This window comes from Lissotriton helveticus, chromosome 6 (genome assembly GCF_964261635.1).
Source record: "Lissotriton helveticus chromosome 6, aLisHel1.1, whole genome shotgun sequence".
Taxonomy (NCBI): Eukaryota; Metazoa; Chordata; class Amphibia; order Caudata; family Salamandridae; genus Lissotriton; species Lissotriton helveticus.
The window spans coordinates 1,940,572,950-1,940,596,873 of record NC_136067.1 but is presented as its reverse complement, the minus strand read 5'-3'; the positions used below and the strand labels follow the sequence as shown (position 1 = coordinate 1,940,596,873).

At 42.1% G+C, this 23,924-nt stretch overlaps 1 protein-coding gene across 1 annotated transcript in view; it reads right to left on the bottom strand.

Moving 5' to 3' along the window:
- The window catches only part of EPHX2 (epoxide hydrolase 2), a 587,345-nt gene that overhangs the window by 396,685 nt on the left and 166,736 nt on the right, over positions 1 to 23,924 (bottom strand). The window contains exon 8 of the mRNA XM_078649944.1: positions 3,806 to 3,884. Within this exon, the coding sequence (XP_078506070.1) occupies positions 3,806 to 3,884 (79 nt within the window). The remainder of the gene's footprint in view (positions 1 to 3,805; positions 3,885 to 23,924) is intronic.

The following is a 23,924-nucleotide window of genomic DNA, read 5'->3' as shown; positions in this document are numbered from 1 at the left end:
AAGGAGAAGGTGTCCCATGGGCCACCTTCGTCTTTGAAAACCCTGTTTGACAGTAACAGGACAAAGAAGGCTGTGATCCAGGAGAACACTGAAAGCTCCTCCTGATGTATGCCTAAACTAAAATCCTTTTATAAGCAGATTGATACAACCAATATTTATACCTCAGCATATTAGCTAAGGTATAATACGTTGCATATTCAATTCACTGTGATTTCAGTGTTGATGCTTTTGGAACTCTCTAAGTTGGGTGTAGAGGGTACACAGGAGCTCATATAGTTTTTACACTAATATTTGGTGAAATTTAATATAGTATGGTGCATCTAAAATGGGAGGAAAACACCTTACCTCCCCAAAATTCAATCCAAGATTGATTACACAATTCACTGATTTTAGAGCACTCGTAACTTCAATAATAATACAGTCATTTAACAATAAATCACACAGAAAATAGTGGAACTCTTAATTTCCTTTCTTTTAATTTTCACAGAACTCTGCTGCCAAAGAGCCTCCCCTTTCCCTATGGTACATAAAAAAAGATGTTCAGAGGATTTACTCCAAAGTGTCAAGCAAAAAGTTCATAGATACAGGGAGACAGTATTGATTGAATCCAATTCTTAGTATTCAAGAATATCCCAAACAAATCTTCTTTCTTAGAAAAATACTTTATTGGTGGCTACTTCCCAAAATCAGGATCATCCCAGCCTATGCATTTTCTTGCTAAACCACCTTTTTATATAAGATTTGGAATCGGAGCCATAATGAGTCCATTGAGGGGCCTTGTAGGGCGGAAGGGCTCTGACCAACAGTCGGAGCCCTTCCGTCCGCATTGGAAGGTGCCATTCGGATTCCTTTTCGACCGAGCCATTCCCAATGGGCTCGGTCGGAAAGGAATCCGCCTTGGATTTCTGGGTGGCTTCCGACTGGTTCAGAGAGCCCGTCCGCCGCCAGGAAATCCTTCAGTACTCCCCCGGCCGCCTCTTAAGACCGAGGAAGTACGGTGGCAGTTTTCCACTGCTTTTTCGTGCGGTGTTTCCGGCACAAAAAAGGCAGTAGGAAACTGTCTTTGGGGGGCCCCATTAGGGCCCCCATGGGTGCAAGGCCACCGGATGGTGGCCTGGGGGCACCTATGGTGCCCCTCTGTTGAGCCCTGCGCTCGGTGGCAGGCACCTTGGGGTGCTGGCCACAAGGTCAAGGATGAACTGCATCCCTCCATTTCACAATGCGGGCATGAATTCTGCTCGGAATGCATGCTCCCATTGTGCAACATACGAGTGCGTGCAAACAGAGTTTGGTCGCATGGTACTTGCAGGGCTGTAACTGACAACAGTAGTTCGGTCGGTTACGGTTTCTGACTGATGTCGGACGGACTCAGGTCCGTCCAACATTGGAATAGGTCTCTTAGTGTTTGGGACTAACATCGCATCCCCCATTAAAGAAAACAAGCACCAAGTACATGTATTGAGAATGGATCTATTTACATTTTATAATTCCAATATGGTGCCCGCCATTAGCACATCTAATGCAATGATATTAGAGGTGTTCTTGGGTGCTTTTTTACATGTCACTCGATGATACCGTCATAAACAAGATAATGATAAACAGCTAACCTTGATGGCCTAGTGAGAATGTTTCACTAAACTGTGGTTGCACTGTGTTGTGTACTTACTGATTTATTGATTTTGGGAAAGTATAGGACTTTGGTGTGGGATAAAAAACGTTGCTCTATTACTTTAATTTGTTTGGGGATTGAAGAGAACTATGTCATGATAAAAGAAATTCGAGGCTGGTCTTATTAAAATAATACCCTCATGTGGCAGTCGTCCATAATACACTGATACAAATACGAAGTGTATGGATAAATGTTATGGCAATATCTATACCTATCAATTATTACTTATTATTAGCTCCTCTATGAGATAAAGGTCATGGAAAATAATTATGAACTTTAAGGAAGACGTTAGCTGTTCTTAGGGTTCAGAAATGTTATAGCGTGTGTGGGTGCGTGTGTATATATAGCGTAATTTACAAAATATGCATGTGATCATAAGAGTATATATGGATTTTTTTGCAACACTGACGAAGTTTTATTTAGGAAAGAAATGCATTGGCTGGGCCGATCCCTGTTTATGATGCCGTAACCAATAAAGGACATGATTATGATGTTGGGCCGACATCCACTATTGCTGTATTGAGACCGACTGACCTCCAGTCAGCAGTACCAACACCGCAATTACAATGGACCGCACTTGGTGCAGTCGCATACTACTGTAAAACAGCCTCCTGAAAAACGGCCGTAACACAAGCTCCCATAGAAAAAATGGGAGCCTGAGTAAATTACCATAGGTAGCCCCAAGGATCCCAAACGGAGGTCCTGGGTGGGCGGGTGGGGGGGCCGAGGGACCCTGCTATGGGCCCCAGCCCAAGGCATTTTCCAACAGTAAATACATGTGGGAAGGGCAACATGGATTTGCTCTGGAAAAATGGCATCATAATGCCAAAGGCGGAAACACCTTCCTCACAGGATTGACCAGCCAGTTTGAATTCAAACCAGGGATGTCAGTCAGAAAGCCACCAACCAAGACAGAATATTGGTTTGGCATATTCTTGAACTGTAAGAATTTGATTAAAGCCTTGTTCTCTGCCTACATCTATGTAGTTTAAAAATAATCGTTATTTTTGATTGACACTTTGACATGCATCCTCCAAAGCAATTGCCTTAGTGTACCTTTTTTAAGCAATGCCAGTTCGTTTATTGAACTTGGGCTGCTTTAAAAGAAGACATCAGTTTGGAATTGCAAATACAGGGCTGGGGCTGTGCTGCTTCTTCCAGGCCACCACCCCATTGTTTGTAGTCAATCACAGGTGACTGCAGATTGTAATCTGGCTAATAATATTGATTAAGCAGGTTGTTTTGCGGCCCACAACAACTAGAGATATTGCAACAAGACCTATAAATACATAGGTCACATCAAAAGGTCAAAGACAGGTTGCAAATGGTGGTGCACATTTGCAAACACGTTTTGTGACCTATCACTTATTAGATCATGCCCCAAATCACTTAAATTGTACATGAACGCTACTGTGGCTTTCAAAATCCTACACAATCACAAACTGCATAACGATGAATGTCCAGTCTCCACAGGATAGGATCCCTTCTGCTGCTAACATCTAAGCACAAGTACAGGACGGAAGAAGCACAGTAACCCTGCCTGAAACACTTCCTAGTCTCTCTGAAAGCAGTCTTTTGCTACCCAGCCTAAGCACATTATTTGCAATCTGAGGGATCTAAATTGTGTTCATATTAAGGTGTGCATCATTTCAGGACCTCAACTCTAGTGCAGCTTTTTATCTCGAGCAGTTCATTTTTAACCAAAGTCAAGTTGTAGCCCTTCTCAAAGTCCAGAAATGTCACAAAACCTGAAATGTAAACGAGCCATATCAGTGCTGACCAGCGGATTATGGAATAAACTATCCTTACTCCCAGACTGGCCACTTAACCATGAGGAATACATTGAAGGCCTTTCCCTGGCAAGCAAATCCTAATTCAGTGCGTTAGAATACACCTGGTTATCAATGGGATCTTAAAAATGCTCTCAGTCTTCCACCCTGTCGGCTCAGGTACAATGTACATGCACACGTGTGTTTATTTCATGTGTGTGTGTCTCGCTATCATTATCCCCCCCAAAAGTGTATTAAATCCCTGCTCCAATTTAACACCCCTGTGCTCTGGGACTATGCCTGAATGCTATGCATACAGAAAATAAGGGCATATATAAATGACGTTTCAACTAATAATTGCACTTACCCGATGAAGCAGTGGAATCTCCATACCCTTTCATGTCCACTGCAATCACCCTATAACCTGCATCAGCCAAGGCAGGTATCTAAAAGCGGAAAGAAAACCACCAACATATTACAAAAACGCATTCATGTCATGTTCATCGCAGTACATGTGACACTATTCAATTGACCCATTTGTCTGTTATCACAAATAATAAAAACATTTGTCAATATAAATATCTGGAGCATATTCAAAAAGTGCTTGTTGTAGTACATAAGTATTAGTACAGCAGTACTATTCACAAGCTACAAAATGTTATTCAAAAACCTCTCCGCCTCTCCTGCCTTTCCTATACTCAGCTCTTAGCAAAGGATGCGTAAGTATATGATGTAGGTGTCAATGTGGGAGGGACCAGGAGAAGTCGCACGAAAATGGGGAATAATTTCTAAAAAATGGGAGGGTTTAGGGAAATGTAAGAAGGGGTTTATGAAGCGAAATGTTGATACAAACAACCCTCCCACACAAATGAGTAAGACAATGCTGTTCGCAAACTACTCTTCTAAACTTACTGCAGCCCTAAAAGCTCAGCCTTGGAGTAAGACAAGAACCACATATGACAGTTCAAAGGTTCTGCAACACATTCCCAGTGAAAACAATAAAGACAGTTAAATAAAATATCACTCCATAGAAACTAATGTTAAACTAATTACATTATTTCGAGATTTAAATTAAATACTTATTTTTTATGTTATAATTACATACAATATTATTTTAATATTTTAAAAGGTAACGATAAACTTCATAAAAATAAACTTTTACAACTTTATTTAGAATTTTAAATAATGGAAATGAATCCTTTTTTACCAGCATTTACCGTATGTTAAATAAAAATTTTAATCAAGCAATATATTTATATACATTTTAACGACGTAATTATTTGATAAACATTTCATTTGATGAGTTCATGAATTTTAATGTTATTAATTTGATGCTAAAAATAAATGTTACATTGTATTCATTTATATTTTACTTTCAAAATACTTTTACTTTTTAAACACTAATAATCGTTAATATTTTTCACTAGACTTTCCATTGGGAAATCTCCACCAGATGTAGCGAGATGCCCCTACATGTGCCAAGTTACTAGTAGTAACCTTACACATGTAAATCCTATTGTAGGAGGCTCAACCTTCTAATAAAGACCAGGTCTACACTTAGGGGTATATCTAGAAATGGAAATTATTAAAAAGAAAAAAGGTAGAGCTACACATAGGTGCAGTAGTAAATATACACAAGTACATTTGCATGTGTACATTTACTTTTGAGAATGCACCTTACAATCAGTGAACAATAAATGGTGCAACACATATTAATATTTTGTGACATCTTTTTATCAAAAATATGTCAAATGGGATTTTAACATCATGTATGGGTTACAGTAATAATAATATTTAAAAAAATAAAATAAAAACAAAAACAATTATGGTTATCATCATCATAGTTTGGTTTAAAATGGAACTTTCTCCACAGATTTGCAGTTTCGTATAGTTTAGAATGGTTGGTGTCACTATTACCCAATTCAATAGTTCTCAGTTTAAGGAGAAAGACTGAAAGAGCGAGTCAGAATTTCCCATCTTCTATTCTCTGACCTGCAGTGTGTACTCTGGCCTTAAATATAGATTTGATCAAGCAAGAAATTCCTATAGATAAAAAGGCAATCATCAAAATAGAAAACTGCAGAAATAGATTGCAAACAGCTACAGCAAATAAACAAATAAAGTAAAGAAGCACACATCAGAGACAATACAAAGGAATTTTTTTTTTATAAAAACTGCGATATCCAAAACTGGCCTTTCAAGAGTACCATCACCTATGCCAGACGACAAAAGGCATACATACACTTTACAGGAAGGGTAGACGTGTAAGGTAACTGTCACAGTGATTCAGAGAAATATGGGGCACAAAAACAAACTTGTACAGAGGTCTACTTACAAAAAACATTTTTCAGAATGTAAAGTAGTACTGTTTTATGTACTACATAAAGTGGTAATACAATACATACTCAAGAATGTAATTCACAAAACTACGGTCAGGAAAGTCCTCCTCCGCAGCTCTATTTTCTGCATGAAGATAACTGTCGTGGTAGAAGAGATCTCCACACACAGAAGTATATGATTCAGTAGTAAATGTGGGAGGGACAATCGGAGTGGTTGGAAAATGGAGAACACTTACTCCTAAACTGGTGGGATTATTTAAGGATTGTGGTGAGAGACATCCTGATGCAAAATACAGCCACATTTCACAAAAATACATTTATATCTACTACAGTAGTATTATTAACGAAATAGACTCAAATCTTCTCCACTAATCTGAGGAGTAATTCAAGCACCGTACACGGTTTACCACTAATACTAACACGATCCCATAGAAGCCAAGATAGTCATGCAATAAGCACTACTGGGAAACATATCAAACAAATTGAATCACATTTCAATTTAAACTGGATTTAAATTATTTGTAATTTTATTATTCTATATTAAAAAAATATGTAAACAGTTACATTTTGAATTGTAAATATAAATGTATTGCTTTATTTTTTTATTACACATCATAATTATATTTATATAATTTGCATCCATGATTGTGACACATTTAACATAAAAGATACTGTAAAGGTGGGGAATGGAAAATGAACATGCACTTTAATTTTAATTAAAAAAAATAACTATTAAAAAAAAAGTAGTAATAGGAGTTCAGGAATAAGATTTTTCCAAATTTAAAATTAACTTTCATAATATTCCTTTTTACTTACTCGAGGGAGCTCTCCACAACCTGGTGGGGATCTCCGTAAATGGGAGGAATGTTACTAATTGTAACTTTACAGATGCAATATTGGTTGTAGGAGTCTCCATTTCCCCATTGAGGGATGTTGTAGGCTGGTAAATCTACACCTAGGTGGAGAAATCCCATGGAAATGTTGACATCTCTCTATAAGGAGATTTACACCTAGCTGTAGATCTACACATGAGATCTCCACATTTAAACTTACCTTTACGAAAGGGCCCCACAGACCATCAATCGGGTTTTATGATTTGATTTGTGCAAATTACAAGTGATAAAGGGTCAGATGTATGAAAGGGTATGAAAAGGGTTTACCCATTCTGTGTCTTTGGGAAAAAGGGTTTGTACATATGGCCCAAAGTGTTTTATGTGATGTCTTCCAGGTTTAGATTATAGATACTCAAAAGTCTATGAACTGAGGAGCAGACATCTTGCATGTGCACACTTACTTCACTTTTGAGTGACCCCCGCCTTCAGTGAACAATCTTGCATTATGTCATCCGGAGGGAAAACTAAGCTTGTTTGGAACACGGCAAAGTCTGGTGGGTGCGGATAGTCACTAATGCAAGATGGCGGTGCTGAATGTTTATCCATCATGGTTATGGCAAGCGTATTGAAGAAGAGAACCACATTTACAAGCATATGGTAGACTGTGCAAAAACACTCAATGAAGACGCACAAATAACCCTTAACACACATAGAGAACTAAAACTGTTGACATACTGCCAACAAATGATAGTGCTCAGACTCTGCCTCGCTCTCTTATGTGCCAAGATTCAAGGACACAAGAAACAGTGGCAGGTGCAAGAGACATCTGGCGTCTGTTTGAATAATCTGTCACCTTTTATGGCTTATGCAAAAACACTTACCTTTCAGAAAGGCTCTGAAAAGCCCTCTAGTTTGTTACCCCAATAGATAAACAGTTGTTGAAGTCTTCTTGTCTTTTGACGTAACACCATGATGCTCTTATGAGTGAACCTTGTACATTATAAATACTAATCTAATCTAAATAAAATTACTCAACTCTGTCTATCGCGGAGTGCCACGGCCTCTCACAATTGCATTTGCCTTCTCATCAGCCATTGTTGTGCACCATGGAATCTGCCTGCACCCTTCTGCAGTGAGGTGACAGTTCTCATTGGATTGTTTTCTACCTTGCTCTGGGTCTTCCTACAATTCAGGTGTCTGGTAGATTTAGCATGTCAATCTTTTTCTTTGAACACATGTTTTGCTTCAGGTGGATAATTTTCGCTATTTGAAGCTATCCAGCTATAATTTGATTTGCTACACAAAAGCCATTTTATCCAACAATGTTCTTTGATGTTACTGGGTTTTTGTAAGGAAAATGAGGCAACAATACTTTATATCACATTTTGGAAAATGTGATATTTCTAACTGGATTGACCGTCTGGCACCTTTGTGTGATGAGCCTTGTCAAATGAAGAATAAGTCTGGGGATCAGATTCTATAGAGATGTGTAGGAGGAGCAATCCTCCATTAATGCGAGTGCATTTCTTGCTGCTGTTGCAAGGTGGAGAGACGCGTGTTCCGTAGCATGTCTGCAGGATGCAAGAAAGCTCTTGCAAAAGAGTCCATCTTTTTCACTCCATGGTTAACCGAGGATGAGTGTGGAATTCTGAGTGGACCGCAGGAATTTACTCTTTCAAAGAGAAACTTTGGGTTCTCATTTTGCGGTGTCAGTCAATAAAGTATAGGTTGGGCAATGGTGGCAAAACAAAATGAATGGTTCATCTGCCAAACACCACCACCTTCGATGTTTTATTTGTTTGGGATCCATTATTAAGAATGAGAAAATATCAGGCAACACAGGATCGAGTGGATCTTCAAAGGTCTGATCAGGAGATTTTGAGTAGAATTTACCAAAAGCAAAACAAGTCTTTCTGTTTGATACTCTGCAAACCTCTCAAGTAAAATGTCCCCTTTTAAGTGGCACAGCAACTAACAGTGCTCTGGCTGAATGTGCTTTAATGCCACGAGAAAATGAGTTTTTCTGAATCGTGAAGAGGGAAGTATAATAAGAGACTCTGCACAAATGCAAAATGGTTTTTGCTATTACATTCCGAAGACTGATCATCAATACTTATATTAAGGTAAATCTAAGTTAAAATAACATGACAGCACAAGAGAAAGGACATGACATTAACCAACTAAAACATAAAAAGCGAACTGCAGAATATATGCAAAAAGACGCACAAAAACAACCAAAAGGAAACCATGAAAAAACGTGGCAAACATGAGAGAGCACAAGTTTGAAAAAATGTATAAGTGTACCATATTTACAAGCACGTAGTTAGTTAACATGTACTTTGCACCAGAGTGTTTATATTTAGAAGTGAAATACACAGAGTGTCTTATATTCAGTGGTGAAATGCATAGAATGTTTAAGTAGAGTAACAATAATCATAACTGTGTGAGACTAATGTAGAAATGTTTGGGATGAATATGAAAACCTCACGTTCTCATGTTAAAGGAATAATGTAAGAGTTGAATGTAACTCTAAAAACCAGTATATTGTGTAGGCCTCATGGCAATTCACAGAAAATCTAAACGTGCTGCTAAAATAATGTGAGATGGGGTTAACGTGGTTCTTCCAAAATGTACTATCGAATTTAGTTTGAAATATATGCTTTATAGATGTGTACTTTAAGAAATGTATGTTAGTTGAGAATGCTGTTTAAATCAAGTAAAATGTTTTCAGAGTACAGGGACCCGCTTCATGTAAATCACGTAGGCCTGAACTGATAATGTCATCTCCTTTGATGTGCCAAGTGCTCGTTAGAGGAGAAGTCGAGAGGTGCCAAGTACAGAGCTTCGCTTATATTTTATGACCTATAGATATGGTGGAGTCTGGAATTTGAGGCCCACTGCAGGACGGACTGTATGCAGGTGCAAGGGTCTTAATCAGCTAGAATGAAAGGGGCTTTGTTCAGTGGCGCTTGGCGCAGGCCTGTAGGAGTTTCCAGGAATTTCAGGGGGTATCAGCGCACTGGAGAAGAAGCCTGGGAACCAAGGTCAACTTTAACGAGGGTCTTCAGGAGTACCATCATGGAGTTTGCCGCGCAAAGATGTACCACGTGAGGGGCGTCCCAAGGGGCGTTTCTTTTGGAAATGTGATTTGGTATTAGGGAAAGAGACCCGGGAGGAGAGCAGAGCAGATGATTTTGGGAGCCTAAGGAAGCGGATGGGTAGGCAGATAGGCTGATCAGGAGAGACCCATTATCAGAGAAGAGACAAAGAGAAGTGCGTGATCTTCTTAGGAAGTCACCACGGCTGACACCTAGAGGGGTAAAGATCTTGTTAAGTAGGGATGTCACTTAGTGTAGTGTAGGGATAGACTAACCTTAATTTTCTTTTCTGTAATGACTTTGAGGTTGCAACTTGTATCCATTTTGGCAACCCTTATGGTTTTCGAGCTTGTACTTATTATTCTGTTTTTCAGACTCAGACTATTCAAAAAGTTCATGTTCATAGTGATACCGATTTATCTTCTTAATCTCATTTTGAGAAGTTTGTATCTTCAGTTATCTTTGACTTTATATTAAATCTTTGAAACTTAAAATGTGGTCAGTGGTCATTTAGAGTGGTGTAAGTTCTTAAATTGATTGATTTATTGTAAGATTACCTTTTACTCAATGACAGGTACCAACGATTCAGTCGACATAGTTTGGGATTTGGTAAGGTAACTAGTAACCAGTAATCCCGCGTTAGCAGTTGGTAGCAGAGTGAGGATGGTTATCTTCTTGAGGAAGGTAATCTAGAGAGGTTAGTTTACCCCAAGGCCCCTAGACGTCGAGAGACGAGCAGCGGAAGAATCGTGTGCCGAAAGGTGCAGACGGTGCGAGAAAAGCAGCAGTATCGGAGGAGAGTGAGTATAAAAAGGGTCATGCGTGAACAGATTGCGGTGTTTTGTGTTGTATTTGTATTGTAATGTCTTGCGGAGTTGAATGCCTGTAGTGTGAATGAGAGAAGGTTGTGAGCGCGCGCAACCTGGTAAGCTGGTTACCTGGTAAACGGGTGAACTGGTGAAATCTTAAGTTCAGGCCAGAGCTTAAGTGGTTTTGGGTGTATCGAACATCCAGGGTAGTTGTCGACCATAGTACGGAGGTCACGAGGTACCATTGACCGCCGTGGATCCAAGATAGGGGGAGTGTAAGAGTGAGTGTATGAGTAACGGACGCTGGTCGAAAGTTACTGCGTGTGAGTAACCTATCGGAGAAGGCGATTGTCTGGAAGTAAACGGAAAGACATTTCGCCAAGTTAAGGTGACAACTACAGAAAGACTGTGGGCGTACAGTCAAGAAAGGTGATCGCTTGGACGGAAGTAATCATTTTTCAGAGTATGAATGGGACGCGTGCATGACCGAGGAGACGAGCTGAGAAAGGAGGGGAACTGCTGCGAAGGGGGACGGGTGACGTCGGCTAGAGCCGCGCTGTGATTGAGCGGTTGGTGTGACGTTAGCTAGAGCCGCGCTCTGGTTGGGCGGCTAGAGTGACGTCGAAGGAAAGTCGCGTACGGATAGGCCAGTTAGTGTGAACGGGGCTGAGATTGGTGGATTGTCATCAGGAAGTAAATAAACGCGGAGATAGAGCGAAATCATGAAGTGTTTTAAGTGTTTGAAAGGGATTTTTAAACGTAAACGAAGTGAACATTATTACGGGGAAGAGGCTCCGCCGGAGGGTACACCAGCTCATTATATGGCAACGAATGTTGGGCTGCATACGATATTATGGATTGGGGCTTGGAATAAGCTTACGGAAGGGAATGAGGAAATGCAGTTCCCGAAGTACGGGACGTTTAAGTTAGAGGTGTTACATCGGCTAAAAGCAACCATGTCCTCATTGAAACCCTCGCCCAGACCAACACAGTTTGAGGCCCTTAATGCATGGATTAGGGCTGCACACGACAGAAATTTGAACAGGCGTCAACAAAGGCTGACGCGATCGGTAAGAGCAGTGCGAGATTCTAAATGGGATGAGGAAGCAAAGCGGTGGAGGGTACAGGTTATTGAGGTGGAAAAAATGTATCCGATGAGGGAGGTGGCAGGAGGAAGAAACCTCATGGAAGAAGACGAGGAAAGCGAGTCGGAAGACAATCTGATAAACAGATTGTTAATGGATAGACCACCTCCGAGAGTTGAGGAAATTAAAGATAGAGGGCTCGCAAGGGAAGATGGGAATGCCATAGAGGGGTATACACCACTCCCTATATCGGAATGGACACCTATCAAAGGTGGGGAGACACCTCAACCTAGTACAGCACAGAGTGTAGTGGGAAGGTTTGTGGTGCAGAAAACGCCAGCCACCGAAAGGGTTGAGTCCTTTGGATTGCCAGATGCTCTTCAAGTGCCTGTTACCATAGGACCCATAGTTTCGATCTATAACCCTGAGAGAGATAGAGAGGAACAACAGAGGCAATTAGATAGAGAAAGGATCGAGATGGAAAGGAGGAATAACGTGACAAATGCATGGAAGCAATTGCCAAGATCGGTAACATGGAATACCCCATTAGACACAACTGTCGGTCCCAATTCAGAACAGGGAGGTCCGAGAGGACCAATGGATCTAAGGGGACCGCGGCCAAGACCCTATTCAGAATTAAGAGCTGATTTGAGGGAATGGGACGGGTCCACAGTATCCCTGAGTAACAGGACAAGAACGGAACCAGAGTGGGAAAGCAGGGGTAACGGGACTGTATCTCACTGTGGGGCCAGCGAAAGCAGTCAGGGGCGGGAAGGCCGAAGTCCCGAGAATAGAGGGGATGCATGTCCTACAAATCAGAGAGAACAGCAGGAACAGAATACGAGGAGTATGGAGTGTGAGGAAGTGTCTCGCCTCACGCAAACAGAGGGAGACCAAAGAACGCAAGAGTACAGAGATAGGTTTAGGTGCACTCATCACTCACACGCACCTGGGCAAAATGTACAGCACTGGCAAGGAGGGAACAGTGAAAGGTCACGTCATACATCGAGTGATCGGAGGTCACAGATGCATGAGGAAGAAAGAGGGAGTAATGGAACATCTTGCCCTGCATCCCGTGAAACTAGCCAGGATGGGGAGAGAGAGGCTAGGAGGCATGAAGGAGTGTTTCACCACCCACCCCGAGAAGATGGAAAGGCATGGGACCTAGAGAGATGGGAACAGGGGAGGACTCCCTATAATTCACCAATACCTAAACGTAGATCTCGGAGCTGGGATGGGAGAGATACGGATGGAGGAGCTAAATTGAGTGTCTTGAAAGCTGAAATTAAGGCAAAAAGGCTTGATGTTACTAGTTTAAAATCAGATGTTGACGAGATAATAGATGGAACATTACCTTTGGAAAGGATAGAATTGTATGAACAGGATGAGTTATTGTTCATGGCAAAGGATATTACTAGGAAAGCTAGAGCGTTTCATGAGAAACTGACTGATTTGGCAGACAGGTATGCCGTGGATTTATCTAGGACAAGGGCATTACAGAGTAACCACAGATTACAGTACGCAGACCAGGATCTAGATGAGAAGAGAACTACTGGATTAAAAACACACATAAGAGAGCTGGTATCAGGGATAAGAGTGTGGAGAGAATTGGACAAATGGGAAGAAAGGTGGTCGAAAAAGGGCACAGTTAGGCGAAGTACAAATGTGATGACCCCTGAGGGAAGGGTAATGCAGATGGAGGCATTCCCTTTGCGAGAAATATCAAATGGAAATTATGTACATGTGCCCTGGAGTAGAGGAGACTTAGCTGCATTTACCAACTCATTTCCGAAGTTGAGGGACAATCCAGTAGAATGGTATAAACAGGTAGAGAGGTTTGTCAAAATCTCGAAAGTACTGTGGATAGATTTGAACACGTTGTTTGACATCGTGGTCCCATCTGATTTGTGGACCCCGTGCAAGACTAGTGTTGAATGGCCAAATACTGAACCAGTGAGGGATGTCCGGACTAATGGACCGTCCGAGATTGTCATGCGAAAGTATGAAAGGGTAATAGCATGGCTGAAAGATAAGGTACCACCACAGGATATAGATTGGGTGAAAATAGACCGAACAAGGCAGGAACCCAAGGAAACAGTTCACGAGTTTTATGAAAGATTATTGAAAACATTCAAGCAATACAGTGGACTAGATGTAATGGATCCCAAAGACATAGGGCAGTTTGTGTCAAAGTTTGTCTTGGGGCTGAGACCTGATATTTGTTTGATGATACAGCAACATTTAATCTGTTGGCAGAACAAACCATTAGATGAGATTTTACGTTATGAGAGATACTGTAGTGACGAGATAGATTCTAAAGCCAAGAATCTAAAAGAGAAATTGATGGTGGTGCAAATGCAGTCCGCTGGGAAGGGTGGCCAGCAGAAGCAGGGGATGGGACGAAAATCAAACGGTCAGAACAAAGATAATGAAGAAGGGCAGAGACCTAGGATAGACTTTGCCACTTTAAAGAAAACGACAAAGTGCCACCAGTGTCACCAGGTGGGACATTGGCGACGCGAGTGTCCCTTTAACCCCGAAAATGGAGAGCTAGAAGTAGAAGAGCAGGTTCAAGAAGTCCCAACTCCAAAGGTGACAGTTCCAGGAGGCAAGTTGGCCAAAGGGGGGACTTCGGCCCCACGGGCCCAGTTCCCACAGCCACCGAAGGTAGCGACAGGGGGTAAGGTCTTTAAACAAATGCCTCTATTCATCGAGGAAGAAAAGTGTTATTACATTGATCCATTGACAGGACAACGTGTGAGCAGTGAAGAGGACTGTACCCTCGGGGCAGTCCTAGAGGTGGATCAAAGAGGGCCATTTGTTGAGGCAGAGGTGGCAGGGTGTCCCACTACGTTCTTGGTGGATACTGGGGCTACCCGATCAACTCTGAGATCGGCGGTGGTTCCAGACTTGCCAATGTCAGGGGAAACAATTCAGGTGGTAGGAGTCGCGAACAAAAGAATGACTAGTCCCTTGACAGAACCAGTGTCTGTGAAAATTGGAAACCACATGAACGAACATCAGTTTGTGGTTTGTGACTCGAGTCCGGTATGTCTGTTAGGAAGGGATTTGTTGTGCAAATTGAACTGCACCATATACTGCACCCCACAAGGAGTGGAGGTACAGACTACCGACGATGATGCTACCTTTAAGGTGGCCAATTCAAAATCCTGTGTAGAATTATATCCTACTCTGACTGTAGAAGATCTTCCCCAAGATTTAAGAGATGCAGTGGCGTCAGAGGTGTGGGATTTCACAGGAGAAGATATAGGATTGATTAAAGGGGTAGAACCGGTAAAAATTCTGGTAAAACCAAATGTTGAGTTTCCAAGAACGCCTCAATACAAATTGTCCCAGGAAACGATTGCGGGAATAAAACCTGTGATCGAGTCAATGATACAACAGGGAATTCTGAAAGAAATCGTGGGTAGTCCTTGTAACTCCCCGATTATGGGTTTGCAGAAACCTAGCGGGAAATTCAGGATAGTGCAGGATTTACGAAAAATTAACAACATAGTCGTTTCATGTTGTCCCGTGGTACCGAATCCTTCAGTGATATTGTTTCAAATACCATGTCAAGCAGAATGGTTTACAGTGATAGATCTTTGCCAGGCTTTCTTTTCAATCCCATTGGATGAAGAGAGCAGGTATCTTTTTGCTTTTAAAATGGAAGATCGCGTTTTAACATGGTGTCGAATCCCACAAGGATTCACAGACAGCCCATCCATCTTCAACCAGTTGTTGAAGAAGAATCTCGAAAATCTAGTACTGCCGCAGAACTCGGTTCTGGTCCAGTACATAGATGACCTACTTGTTGCGTCAGAGACAGAGGAAGCCTGTAAAGCAGATTCAATTGCCTTACTGAACCATTTAGCTGAAAATGGACATAAGGTATCTCCGAGCAAGTTGCAGTACTGTCTGACAGAAGTACAGTATTTAGGGCACCGGTTAGAGAAAGGAAAACGTAAGGTGTCACCAGAGAGGATTGAGGCGATAATGAAGATGAATGCGCCCACAACACAGAGAGAAGTTAGAATGTTCCTAGGAATGGTGGGCTACTGCCGACAGTGGATAGTTAACTTTTCACTGAAAGCAAAGCCCTTACAGAAACTGACGCACAAGGAGGTGAGTGATCCGGTACCATGGGACGAAGAATGCTTGGTGGCGTTCTTGCAGCTGAGAGACGATTTATGTCGTGCTCCGGCTCTGGGAATGCCCGATTATGAGAAATCCTTTTCACTCTATTGCTGTGAGAGAGAGGGATGTGCTTTGTCAGTCTTGGCACAGACCCACGGAAATGCCCGTAGACCAGTTGCATATTTTTCGGCTACATTAGATCCAGTAGCCGCAGCGTTGCCCGGATGTCTCAAATCCGTTGCTGCAACGGGTGTCAGCATTGAAAGGAGTGAGAGTATTGTGATGGGACATCCAGTGGTGGTGTATGTACCACATTCAGTTGAATTGCTAATGACCAGGACGAAGACGCAGCATCTGACCAATAGTAGGCTCACGCGCTACGAGCAAGTTATCCTTGCTGCGGAGAACGTGACTCTTAGGAGATGCTCTGTCTTGAATCCTGCTACTTTGATGCCATTACCTACTGTAATAGAAGGCGAAGGATGTGAAGACCACGATTGCCTTGATGTGACTGAACTATGCACGAAACCCAGACCAGATATTGTGGATGAGCCGTTGTCTGACCCCGATGAAATTTATTTTGTTGATGGCTCATGTTTAAGAGACGATACTGGTCGGTTGAGAGCAGCTTATGCTGTTTGTACTATTACTGGAGTTGTGGAAGCCGCTTGCCTGGAAGGAGTACATTCCGCACAGGTAGCAGAAATTATTGCCCTAACTCGTGCCTGCATAGCAGGAAACGGAAAGAGAGTCACCATATACACTGACAGCCAATATGGTTTCGGTGTGGTTCACGATTTCGGGCAGTTGTGGTCTCAGAGGGGTTACATGACCTCCTCTGGTTCGCCCATTCGAAATGGAGAATTTGTGCGGCTGTTGTTAGAAGCATTACAAGGTCCAGTTGACATCGCAATAGTAAAGTGTGTAGCACATACTAAAAATACAGATTTTGTGTCACAAGGCAACAGGTACGCTGATGAGGTCGCACGTTATTGTGCGGAACAAAATTATTCTTTCTCAAAGGTGGAAATAGAAGGTGCAGAAGAAAAGACTGAATTAAGCATGAAGTTAGAAACTGTAGACACTTGGGAGGATTTAAGAATAATGCAGGAGAACGCACCTGAAACAGAGAAAAAGGCATGGGAAATAGCAGGTTGTGTGCGAAGCGAAATGGATTTTTGGGTTTCAGCAGATGGGAGGGCTGTGTTACCTGAAGAATTAGCTAATCCCATGGCGAGAGAAATACATGGTCCAGTACATCTAGGAAGGGATGCTATGATGAGAGTGTTTAGGCAAACTTGGTATTGCCCTAAATTTAGAATAGCAGCAGAATCAGTATGTAAGCGATGTGTTACCTGCCAACAACTGAACGTAGGCAAGCGAACACCAGTCACACTGAGTCACATTGGGAGGTCGGGGGGGCCTTTCAATAGAATGCAACTAGATTTCATCGAAATGCCAAGAGTTAATCGCCTTCGGTATGTGTTGGTGATTGTATGCGTATTTTCCAGATGGGTTGAAGCGTACCCTACACGTAGGTGCGATACACTCACAGTGGCTAAATTGTTGCTCAGGGAGTTGATACCGCGCTTCGGGGTGCCTGCCTCTTTGGAATCTGACAGAGGAAAACATTTTAACAGCGAAATAGTGAAGATGTTGTGCTCCACACTGAATATCGATCAAAAGCTGCATTGTAGTTATCGACCAGAAGCTTCAGGAATTGTGGAACAAGTGAATGGCACATTGAAGAATAGATTGGCTAAAGTAGTGGCATCCACATCTTTGAGTTGGCCAGATGCTCTTCCTTTAGTGCTCATGAGCATGCGCAGCACACCTGACAGGAGGACAGGTCTCTCTCCCCACGAGATCCTGATGGGGAGGGCCATGAGACTTCCCACAGTTCCAACTACTGCCCTATTGAATATTACAGATGATCTGATCTTGGATTATTGTAAAGGACTGTCTGACGCCATCCATTCTGTGTCCCTTCAGGTGCATGCGGCTGAAGTTCCAGCATCGAGGAACCTGTGTCATGACCTGAACCCAGGGGACTGGGTGTTGGTTAAAAAACACGTCCGGAAGAATTGCCTAGATGTTCGCTGGCGTGGGCCCTTTCAGGTAATCCTGATAACGAACACCGCGGTGAAGTGCGGGGGGCTGCCAAATTGGATCCATGCATCCCATACTCGAAGAGTTCCAGCACCTCTAGAAGGAACAGCTCCTATCCCAGACGAAAGCCCGGAAGTGGAAGAAGGGTCGCAAGAAGGGATTGCAGCAGCTGAGGAGGTGTCGGAAGAAGTTGGGAACGCAACGGATTCAGAAGAAGAGCGAACGGCAGTGAGACGGAAGACGCAACTGAAGGAGAGAGCAGAAGTGAATACGACTCAGACTCAGATCCGTATCAGAGCGACCAAGAACCAAGTGAGAGGACAAGGAATAGGAGAATAAGGCTTGGAGCTGCCACTTGGCCAGCAAGGAGAAGAAGGCTAAGTTTGAGGTCGGCCCAGGAAGAAACGCTTACTCCTATATCCGAAGACTCAGATCCAGAAGAAGATATCCAGGATCAAGCCGAAGAGGGCCTTAGAAGATCAAGGAGGGTGCGAGTGCCTAGTAGAAGATACTCTACTCCCGACTGGACCTACCTCGTTGCAGATGTCTGGGGGGCACAGAACCGGGAGGATCCGGGAAGTGGAACTGGTCAGAACTAACCCGATCATCACAGTGCAAATAAGGTTTCTACTGCCAGGAGCGGAGACCGAAAGGTTGCTGACACTCAACATCGTTCATCCTGCTCTCCTGAGCGGAATAAGAAAATTGATTTTAGAGACAGTTGAGTTTCCAGTTTGCTGTTCACGATATCCAATATTGGAGGGAACTCTTCTTCGTTTGGAAATGCTTGAGCGAGTAGTAGAAATCCTAGGAGCGCTCATAGTTGTGGATTAATACCATATTGCGAATGTCTTCAAGGGGGCGCAGAACTGGAAAGGTGAAGAAAGTGATCCTGATTAGAACAGACCCCTTTGTGATTGTGGATGTAGAGCTGATAGTACCAGGAGTAGACATTGAAAAAACGTTAACTCTCAATTTCGTCCGTCCACTTGTCCAGAGCGAAATAAGGAGAATAATCCTAGAAACAGTTGACTTTCCATGTTGTGGTACGAACTGCCCAGAACCTGAGGGAATGATACTTCGGATGGACATTTATGAAGACGTAGTGTCCCTCCTTGAGCCATACATAACTTTAGATGAAAATAAGACTTTTGAAAAGAAATTGTAAACTTGTTGCAAGATAACCTAGCGCCGAGTGGAAGAAGCAAAGTGATAGGGGTTTCCTTTTAGTGGATGGAGAAGGGCTAGGGTTGTCTAATTTCTACGGGACTTTGAACTGTTTTGCGGAAATAAATTGTCAAGCTTCCAAGTGTTCAAAAGAAAGACATTGCGAGAAAGAAAGACTTTTGGCTCAGGAAAGAGAAGAAGTGAATGCTGGAAGAAAGTCAAGAACTACACTGTTTGAGAACATGGAGGCTGGCAACCCGAACCGCAGGGCAAAATGTATAGTTGTTACATTTTTAGGAGTAGTGGTTTCTCTTATAATTTTAGTGGTAACTGTTTCATTCCTAGTGGGACACGAGAGGGATGAAACTGCAGTCAAGGAGGTCAAGGGAGTGTCAACACCGAAAACTACCATTATTAAGGAAAAGGGAAACATCAATGATAAAGACAAAGCGTTGTTAGATGCAGAAATAAAAAGGCTACATACAGATGAGTCACAGGGAAATTACAAGTCAAATGCTTATGCTAAATTGCTTTATGAATATGTTGATGCCATGGAAGTGAAGGATTGTTACGTTTGTATGCAATTACCAGCTTCTGTGGAGGAGGGTATCAGGTACCATCATCTTCCATTGACATATGGAATCACATGTAGTTTGTTGTTGAGCATATTTTATGGACGAGATGGATCTGAGTATTATTTCTCGAATTTCGACTCGACATTGCCAGAGGTCCCGAATTTCAAGCATTTGAACAAATGGGACTATTACAAAAGCGAAGACAGATTACACAAATGGTTTATTCCATGGAAAACATTAGATACTTCACATGCTCGAAGAAACAATCTGACTTGTCAAATATCAGAAGTTGAGAAAAAGTTTATAGGACAGGTAGATACTAGATACAGGAGACAGAAGATTTTGAAGGCATCAGGACAATGGGAAACAGATTGGACCAAGGAGGAAAGGGCACATCAAAGAAAAGGTAGTATTGGTCCAATTGCTTTGGATAAGGAGAAACGGGGGAAACTGTGCATACACAGGAGTTACTCCTATTATGAGAATTTTTATGTAGGTCAAGTCAATTGTGAACATGCCTTTCAACTGGAGTATTACTCTAAGGACTTTCTGAAGGGGATGCAAGCAATTCCAAATGTATATTTTGTATGTGGAAGAAATGCCTATGTGAAGCTACCAGATAATTGGTATGGATCATGCTATCTGGCTGTTGTCTTCCCTAAAATATATCATGTTGAGAATTTAGACACGCCAAAGAAAGAAATACCAACTAGATGGAAGCGAGGGCTGGGTGCAGCAGAAGTAGTTTATAGATGTACTCGGTGCTGCATTCCCTTTCTTAGGACTGATATTGAATGACATTAAGATCAGGAGGTTAGCTACAGTCGTAGATAGGCTATCTGCCAGTACTGCAAGATCATTGATGCTGATAGAAGGGGAGATGCAATCGATTAGGGCAATGGTTCTTCAGAACCGACTTGCTTTAGACGTTCTGTTAGCTAAAGAGGGAGGAGTCTGTAAGGCTTTGAAGGTCCAGGAATGTTGCACTTACATTCCAGACAATTCAAAACCTCTAGAGAAGTATATACGAAACATCACTGCCATACACTACGAAATTGAGGATCTGGCAAAAGTAAATGTGTGGGAAAAAGTAGGTCATGGAATGGGTAAAGTTGGAGGTTGGTTTGCCAACTTAGGAAAGGGTATCGTTTGGTACATACTGAAACCCATCATCATAATTGTGATTTGCGTAATCACTTTGTGGGGATTGGTGCGTTTGTATCAATGTTATAGAGCAAATAGGTTGCAGAGAACTATGAGGAAACAGGAGGAAGAGTTAACAGCGATGCAGGACAATCAATACAAGAGTCTGAAAGCATTAGAGAGTATGAAAAGAAGTGGCACAGCCATGACTTCACTTTGAAGGGTTCTACATTTTTAGTGTCTTGATGGTCGACCCCTGAAGGTCATCAAAGGGGGGACTGAGAGAGCACAAGTTTGAAAAAATGTATAAGTGTACCATATTTACAAGCACGTAGTTAGTTAACATGTACTTTGCACCAGAGTGTTTATATTTAGAAGTGAAATACACAGAGTGTCTTATATTCAGTGGTGAAATGCATAGAATGTTTAAGTAGAGTAACAATAATCATAACTGTGTGAGACTAATGTAGAAATGTTTGGGATGAATATGAAAACCTCACGTTCTCATGTTAAAGGAATAATGTAAGAGTTGAATGTAACTCTAAAAACCAGTATATTGTGTAGGCCTCATGGCAATTCACAGAAAATCTAAACGTGCTGCTAAAATAATGTGAGATGGGGTTAACGTGGTTCTTCCAAAATGTACTATCGAATTTAGTTTGAAATATATGCTTTATAGATGTGTACTTTAAGAAATGTATGTTAGTTGAGAATGCTGTTTAAATCAAGTAAAATGTTTTCAGAGTACAGGGACCCGCTTCATGTAAATCACGTAGGCCTGAACTGATAATGTCATCTCCTTTGATGTGCCAAGTGCTCGTTAGAGGAGAAGTCGAGAGGTGCCAAGTACAGAGCTTCGCTTATATTTTATGACCTATAGATATGGTGGAGTCTGGAATTTGAGGCCCACTGCAGGACGGACTGTATGCAGGTGCAAGGGTCTTAATCAGCTAGAATGAAAGGGGCTTTGTTCAGTGGCGCTTGGCGCAGGCCTGTAGGAGTTTCCAGGAATTTCAGGGGGTATCAGCGCACTGGAGAAGAAGCCTGGGAACCAAGGTCAACTTTAACGAGGGTCTTCAAGAGTACCATCATGGAGTTTGCCGCGCAAAGATGTACCACGTGAGGGGCGTCCCAAGGGGCGTTTCTTTTGGAAATGTGATTTGGTATTAGGGAAAGAGACCCGGGAGGAGAGCAGAGCAGATGATTTTGGGAGCCTAAGGAAGTGGATGGGTAGGCAGATAGGCTGATCAGGAGAGACCCATTATCAGAGAAGAGACAAAGAGAAGTGCGTGATCTTCTTAGGAAGTCACCACGGCTGACACCTAGAGGGGTAAAGATCTTGTTAAGTAGGGATGTCACTTAGTGTAGTGTAGGGATAGACTAACCTTAATTTTCTTTTCTGTAATGACTTTGAGGTTGCAACTTGTATCCATTTTGGCAACCCTTATGGTTTTCGAGCTTGTACTTATTATTCTGTTTTTCAGACTCAGACTATTCAAAAAGTTCATGTTCATAGTGATACCGATTTATCTTCTTAATCTCATTTTGAGAAGTTTGTATCTTCAGTTATCTTTGACTTTATATTAAATCTTTGAAACTTAAAATTTGGTCAGTGGTCATTTAGAGTGGTGTAAGTTCTTAAATTGATTGATTTATTGTAAGATTACCTTTTACTCAATGACAGGTACCAACGATTCAGTCGACATAGTTTGGGATTTGGTAAGGTAACTAGTAACCAGTAATCCCGCGTTAGCAAACACATAAAAGGTTAAACTGACAGACCTGAAATAACGGGATTTTAAAAATTAAAAAATGTGAAATGCAGAATTGTTCCACACAAAGTAACCTTTAAAAACAATTCTCACGCTCAAACGGGGAGAGATACTTGTTCCCTTCCCAGACGTTACTGTCTTCGTGTTTGTTCTTGTAACACACATCCTTACACACTCAATCTTTTCCCTTTCAAAAATGCATTTATTGCAACCTTTTTCTTCAAGTATTGTGTGAATTAGGTGTTCTAGATACGGGTGTAAAGTATTTGGGGTTTTATTTAATCTTTCTTCGTTTCCATCATACTACACCAACAGAAATGTTCAAAGCCTGGCCCTCCAACCCCCGACCGGAGGAAGAAGATTTTTAAAACTCAGTGGTAGAAAAGACAGAGGTTCTTATACGTGGCGACGAGGTTCCCTGGACCATCGACTTTTGGCTAAAAACATCGGATGCATGTCCAACGCCCATCTCAGTGGTAAGGAACCATGGAATCAATGCATAAGAAACTATTGTACTCTCCAAACTGGAGCAGTGACAAAGTCCTATCATCTTAAACACTAAATTCAGGGGAGGGTTCTCTTTCAAGCCACAAAAAAAATACAAGGTGGTGGGTGGCGCTTTGATCCTGTCTACACTAGGTTATCTCACCTGCGTCTACATGGGTCGCCATAATATCTTATTTACCTGGGTCGCCATGACATCTTATTAATGGCCTCCAGTGATGGCAGACTGAGGCAGCAAGTCGCAGTGATCGAATAACCCTAGCACTGCCCCGGTCTACTAGTTACTACACCTCTACCTGTAGTTTAAGCTTAGCAAACAAAGGTCTGCTTTGGAGGCTCGCTTTCTTCTCTGGAAAACTCGATCTGGGGATACAGCCGTCAAGGCTCAGGCTGCCTGTCTCAAAAATACTCTCCCCTGACACCGAGTGTCCAAAATGGCATTTCAGGTTAACGAAAATACAGCAAATAAGTCATGTTTATGCTCTAGCAGCTTAGGACGTTCTGGATCTCATTAGCGCCAAGAAGACGTTAGGTATGGGAGCTTTAGAAATAAATAAAATAGACATACATCCCTTGTCAGCCTCTTCCATTAGGCCCTATGTATTTTCGGTGTTTTTATGTCAATTCTCTTTTGTGTTGTCCTGTGCACTGGGAGCCTATTCACAAAGGTGTTTTTGAGTACGTAAAGTAGTACTACTGTAGAACTCTTTAACATACGCTTACATGCCTTTGTGAATAGGCCCCAAAACATGTAAGGTGGTGATATCCAGACACAGTAAGGACAGGCAGAAAGGACTGTGCCCTCTTCACACTTTTACTAATATTGAGTTGGAGATTTCAGGGCGCTTTACAAAGATGTTTAAGACTTTCTAGACAGAGTCCTTTAGTACTCCTTCCTGTACTCATAAATACTCC